General features: G+C 41.1%; 1 protein-coding gene across 2 annotated transcripts in view; it reads left to right on the top strand.

Annotated features, from left to right (window-relative positions):
• Nucleotides 1-6,980, top strand: part of kdrl (kinase insert domain receptor like) — a 181,133-nt gene that overhangs the window by 49,731 nt on the left and 124,422 nt on the right. For both annotated transcript variants that reach the window (XM_048605338.1, XM_048605339.1), the window contains exon 3: nucleotides 1,231-1,451. In XM_048605338.1, coding sequence (XP_048461295.1) covers nucleotides 1,231-1,451 — 221 coding nt within the window. The remainder of the gene's footprint in view (nucleotides 1-1,230; nucleotides 1,452-6,980) is intronic.

Here is a 6,980-nt window from a genome sequence, read left to right as displayed (position 1 = left end):
CTCGTCCCTGCCTCCCTAACCTGTTCTTCCTCCCACCTATCCCCTCCTCCCACCTCAAGCCGCACCTCCATCTCCTACCGACCAACCTCATCCCGCCCCCTTGACCTGTCCGTCCTCCCTGGACTGACCTATCCCCTTCCTAACTCCCTACCTACACTCACCTTTCCTGGCCCCATCCCCGCCTCTTCGACTTATATGATAACAATGCCTGGTGTGTGAGAGTGGGTAATGGACATGGAAAGTGCTCAAGCCCTAAAGTTATTGAACTCAATATTGAGTTCTGAAGCTGCAGAGTCCCCAGGTGGAAAATGAGATGCTATTCTTCCAGCTTGTGTTGCTGCTCACTGGAGCACTGCAGTGTGTGTAGAGATTTGGATAGTAAGGTGGGAGGAAGTAAACGGGCAAGTGTTTTCTAAAATTTTCATCTTTGTTTTCAATCAGGCCATGGTCACACATCGTCCCCAAATCTGTAATCTTTTCCAATCCGATAAACCTCTGAGACATCTATGCTCAACTGGATGCATAACAATGGCTGCAATGTAACATGACACTGAAGGTGTGCTCCATTGTTTCATGGAGATGTTAAACCAAGCTCTTGTTTGGTGTTCAACTGGACATTAAAGATGCCATGGGTTCTATTTGGAAAACATTAAGGAGCACTGCCAATGACTTGATCACACTTCTCTCTTAAATATTAGACTAATTGAAGATTCACTTCTGAAACCTGTAGGATACTGCTGGATCAGAATGTCTGCATGTATAACTACAGCATTCCAAAAGTTATGATGGGCAATTTCCATTTTCAGGGAATGTGGACCAGTAAACCAGGCCCGCAGCGATGTAATTTTACTTCTTGCACTAATGGTTGCAGTCAATATTGAGGTCTATGCAAATGAGATATTTATAAGATAAAGGACTTGCATTCATATTGTGCTTTTCATGACCATCAGATATTTCCAAGTGCTTTGCAGCCAATGGAGTTCTGTTGTACAATTGGAAATGTGACAGTCGATTTGAACTAAGTGAGCTCCCATAAACAGCAATGTGATAATCACCAGATAATGAGTGTATGACAAGGCATACAATTTTTCTCTTTGTGCAAGACCATGGCCATATCTCATATGACCTGTTGTCTTTTCAAGTGAGTTTGCAGTTTCATAAAGGGACAGCAAAGATCCACACCCAGTATAAAGCACCTTATTCATTTTGATTATTGTGGTTTATCAACAGGGGCCAAGCATCCTTGAACTGGTCTGGACCCAACCTACCAAATTCTACAAAAAACAGATTAAACATAACCAACTATAGGTGTGATGACGAGCAGAAGTATTTTTGCAGTACCATGACTTTAAGGAAGGCTCATCGCACTGACACTGGAAGCTATATTTGTAAATATGCCACTCCTGCAGACACTGAAAATCTTAAATCCAAGATCTATGTATTTGTCAAAGGTAAGGAAATCTGTTTAAAGTCTCCTCTTGTGGCCATTTCTATCTGTATGTGCTATAAGCAATAATCCTCTCACAGAAAACTCCAAGTGTGATACAGTGTGACTTGTTGATCCATTAACTCAAATGATAACAGTTTAATTGAGGCAGCATAGCCTGCATATGCTGAATGGTAGGGTGATTAAATAGCTAACTTATTCACAAATCAATATACCTACAAAGAAAAAGTTTGAATTGATGTGTTTGCTTTCTGGGATGCTGTGGTGTGGAGAATTGATGCATGTTTTGGAACGTGTAATTCAGGAAGAAGTGCAGACTGGAAACTCACTAATCACTTACGGAGAGGAAGGATACAGCAGTGAATTGATTGTCCCAGACCTTTCTTCTGTATGTTCTAATAGTGTCTTTCCTTCACCAGATAGCAGCAGTATGGCAAAATGAACGTGAACAAACAATTCATTGATGAAAAGGGATTTTTTAAAACAATAAAAATATGTTATGCATGATTCAGTTCATTTTTTATCTTGCTTAAAATTGTTCTCAGTTTAGTATAACTTGCCTGGTTATCTCACATCAGTACTCAATGTGCTTGCTTCCCACAAAAATAGATATTCAAAATTTTGGATGGATTTTCTTATCATGAAATATATAGGGATGGATGTTAGGTTTGTATGATGCTCGGAACTCAGGAGTCTGGTAACATCAGTCGTTGCACTTTATCTGAGCTACTATATTATCACATGATTCCTGGGTTTTCCAGTCATTTATCATCAATTGAAGTGATGGTCACCTGCATTATATGATTTCAATTCCAGTTCTAATTCAAACATAATTTGAATCCAAAGATTAGGAAGAGTGAAAACCAAAAGATTAAGTGGCACCTCATTTCAGTGATGTCTTCCTATGTGTGCTACTGGAGGTTATAATGACCTGAAAGAGTATCTTCTTCCTTAAAAATCAATGAGGGAAGCCACTGGGAACACTAAGGAAACACATGAGATGTGGCACATGAAATGTCCCTGCTGGTCACAATGTAGCAAGTGGTTTAATAACCTAAGCGGAGCAGGAAAGGGACAGCGATGATCTATTCACCTACATTCTGATGAGCATTATCTCTTCACTCTACCCTTTCAAGCTTACTTTAGTACAATGCTGATGATATGAACTTATATTGCAGAAGGTGCATGGTAACTAATCCTCAATCCATGCTAATATATTACCCCCAAAGCATCTTGTGCAATACCTATTATGCAGAACCTTAACAAATGCTCTCTGAAAATCCAAATATGCTCAGAGAACTCTAGAAAACTTGTCAAACACAATTTTCCTTTCATAAACCCATGTTGACTCTCTTTCATTGTGTTAAGCTTTTCTAAATGTCCTGTGATTTCTTGCTTAATGAAGGTCTCTAGCATTTTCCCCAGGATAGCCTAACATCTAAGTGGCCTATAGTTTCCTGCTTTCTGTTTCCTTCTATTCTTGTACAGGAGTATCACATCACCAATTTCTCAATCTGCTGGGAATCCAGTGAGTCACGGAATATTCTGACCAATGTCACCTCTGCTGCCAATTCCTTTAAAACCATTGGATTCAGACCATCAGGTCCTGAAGACTTGTCTGCATTTGCCCCCTCCTCTTCCACCCTACCCCCAATCCGAGTCCCATTAGTTTATGAAATAAATTCTCCTTCATTACAAAGGCACTGTTACAAGACTTTACTTCCCATTAACACTTTACTTATCTGATATCTTTAGGATGTTTATAGTGTCTTCCACTGTGAAAATCAATATAAATTATTGATTTAAATTATCTGCCATTTCCTTGCTCCACATTATGAATTCCCCCATTACATCCTCCAACGTTGCCACATTCACTTTAGCTATTCTTTCCTTTCTGTACCTGGAGAAGTTTTGATGTTTATTTTTATATATTCCTAGCCAATTTACTTTTATGATCAATTTTCTTCCTTTTTATCATCGTTTTAATCATTCTTTAGCCTATCACTAGTTTACACAGTTTTGTATGCCTTAGTTTTTGATTGGATACTTTTCTAAGCACCTTTGTTAATCATGTATGGTTCATCCTTCTCAATGAATCCTTTTTTTGATCAGAATAATTTTTGCTGAGTGTTACAGAATCTGTCAGCATTCCAGAGGGACATTTCAAGAACAAAGAACAAAGAAAATTACAGCACAGGAACAGGCCCTTCAGCCCTCCAAGCCTGCACTGATCCAGATCCTCTATCTAAACCTGTCGCCTATTTTCCAAGGATCTGTATCCCTCTGCTCCCTGCCCATTCATGTATCTGTCTAGATACATCTTAAATGACGCTATCGTGCCCGCCTCTTCCGCCTCCATTGGCAACGCATTCCAGGCACCCACTACCCTCTGCGTAAAGAACTTTCCATGCATATCTCCCTTAAACTTTTCCCCTCTCACCTTGAAATCGTGACCCCTAGTAATTGAGTCCCCCACTCTGGGAAAAAGCTACTTGCTATCCACCCTATCTATACCGCTCATGATTTTGTAGATCTCAATCAGGTCCCCCCTCAACCTTCGTCTTTCTAATGTAAATAATCCTAATCTACTCAACCTCTCTTCATAGCTAGCGCCCTCCATACCAGGCAACATCCTGGTCAACCTCCTCTGCACCCTCTCCAAAGCATCCACATCCTTTTGGTAATGTGGCGACCAGAACTGTATGCAGTTTCTCCCCATGATATTCTGGTCCACTCTGCCATTCCCCCAACATCTCACGTGTCTTGCAAACATTTTACGTGTGCGTGCGTGTGTGTGCACGTGTGTGTGTGCACGTGTGCGCGCGTGTGTAAGGGCCCAGGGATTGTTTTTTGATTCATTTGTGGGATGTGGGTGTCTCTGGCTGGCCAGCATTTCTTGCCCATCCCTAGTTGCCCTTGAGAGGTTGGTGGTGATCTGCCTTCTTGAACCACGGCAAACCACCAGCTGTAGGTTGACCCACAATGCTTTTGGGAGGGAATTCCAGGATTTTGATCTGCAACAGTGAAGGAATGGCAATATATTTCCAAGTCAGGATGGTGAGTGACTTGGAGGGGAACTTGGAAGAGGTGTTGTTCCCATATGTCTGCTGCCCTTGTCCTTCTAGATGAAAGTGGTCACAGGTTTGGAAGGTGCTGTCTGAGAATCTTTGGTGAATTTCTGCAGTGCATCTTGTAGATAGGTCACACTGCTGCTACTGATCTTCGGTGGTGGAGGAGCGGATGCTTGTGGATGTAGTGAGAATCAAGCGGACTGCTTTGTCCTGGATGGTGTCAAGCTTCTTGAGCGTTGTTGGAGCTGAACTCATCCAGGCAAATGGGGAGTATTCCATCACACTCTTGACTTGTGCCTTGCAGATGGTGGACAAGCTTTGGGGAGTCAGGAGGTGAGTTACATGCTGCAGTATTCCTAGCTTCTGCACAAAGTGACTGCACAAAGGCCATATGCTTAATGTTACATCTTCATTGTTTTTCTTGGATCAGCCAGGTAATCAATATATTATTTCACTAACTAAATAAAACATTGTAATTGGCTCCTTATTACTTACCGTAAAAAAAATTAGTCAAGTACGTTTTAATTTGAAGGAGGCATAGCCTCATCCAAAAAATAATTCAAACCTTTGTTGTGACCAACCAAGAAGACTTATCCAGGGCAAGCTAGTTCATCCCTTCTCACCAGATAATAAGAGGCCGCTTTCCCCAAGTATTTGAGAGTTGGCATCAAGCAGGTTTTCAGTCAGTATCCCATCTGGGTAACTCTCTACTAGGCACAATGATGCCTGCCCAGGTGGACTGCAGTCTAGGAATCTTGCATAGATCTGCATAAAGATCTGCTTTTGGTTGTGATTTCATAAGTAGTATTATCACTGAACTGTTAATGCAGAGACCCGAGTAATGTTCTGGGCATCTGGGTTCAAATCCAGCCATGGCAGACAGTGGAATTTGAATTCAATAAAAATCTGGAATTAAGCATCTAATGATGACTATGAATCCATTGTCAATTGTTGGTAAAACCCATCTGGTTCACTAATGTCCTTTAGGGAAGGAAACTGCCATCCTTACCTGGTCTGGCCTCCACGTGACTCCAGACCCACAGCAAAGTGGTTGACTTTCTGGGCAATTAAGGATGGGCAATAAATGCTGGCCTAGCTAGTGACACCCTCATACCATGAATGAATTTTTTTCAAAAAACCACTGCAGAAGAAGTTCAAATCTTTGAAGTTAACAAATTGTATTCAGTGATGTACAGATGCTTCTTGCCATATATCAGTGCAGCCCTGCACCTACGGAAGCCAGGCAGAATTGCAAACTTAAACAGTCTTTCTGACTGGTGTCACCACAGGCAAATTTGGCAAAATTGCCAGCCTGGCAAAGTATAATTCAGTGACAAATCTTACACTGACTACACAATGCTACAGATGTCTCATGATGAACTCTAGAAGGATCCAGAGGCAAAAAGAAAGTTTAAAGCTGTGATGACATTGACCGCCACTTGTGGCCACCAGGTCCTGTTGACAACAGGTTTGGTTCCAGTGGGCTGCAAATAACTCCTACAACCTGATGTGACAACTGGAATCTCCTCAAACACTGGTGCCCCAACATGTCGATGTAAGTTTATCCTCTGCTTGTAGACCCTATGTGCAGGATAAGTCCTCCTATGAAACTGCAAACTGTATCACTGCCCATTTTGCTTCTCCTGCTGTTACTCATGATTATCTTGTTCCTAACCTCTGAAAGTCGAAACACAATACCATAAGATATAGGAGCAGAATTAGGCCATTCAGCCCATTGAGTCTGCTCCACCATTTGATCATGGTTGATAAATAATAGATCAGAGATCCAAGGTGCAGAGCACTTCCAAAGTGTCGATAACATCACCAAAGTGTGCAAAGTCATCTCTCAACTGAGTGTATTTCTCTGGTAATCATTCCAGCTGCCTCAGTTGCCATAATCTTCTCACTTTGCTTTTGCTGGTGATTTCTTGCAAACCTGGGAATCCCAAGAAGCCAAAGCCAGACAAATATTGTTTAATTGAGTGATTAACATATTGAAATTGACAATCTGCCCCTTCCTAATACAGAAACAGCCTAACACATTCATAGAAAATGTGAAAGTTGATGAGTTGAAATAGAATTTTCCAGTACACTCAATATTTTTTCTGAATTTCATTCTCTATCCACAACTAAACCCATGAGCTCATCTGCTTTAAAACTGGCCCATTGCAGCTGACAAAAAGTTTTTATTTCCATTTTTGGCAATCAATATGAATGTAAGGCGCTCATGATAAGGTGTTGCAGGAAAAGGAAGAGACAATAAAAGTTTCATTGGTTTGCCTCAATAAAGTGCCAAAGCGGTTTTCATCCATTTCCACACCAAGCTTCCTGAATGAATTTACAAGCTGCCCTGTAACATTGCAGTTCAGTGTCTCGGACAGATGAATCTGTTAAAACATCCAAAATTAAGTCATTTATTCTTCTTACTCTCTCTTGCTGATCTACATTCAAATGTATCTTCT

This window comes from Rhincodon typus, chromosome 14 (genome assembly GCF_021869965.1).
Source record: "Rhincodon typus isolate 14 chromosome 14, sRhiTyp1.1, whole genome shotgun sequence".
Classification (NCBI taxonomy): Eukaryota; Metazoa; Chordata; class Chondrichthyes; order Orectolobiformes; family Rhincodontidae; genus Rhincodon; species Rhincodon typus.
The sequence above is the reverse complement of the archived record's forward strand: the minus strand, read 5'-3'. Positions and strand labels throughout refer to the sequence as shown.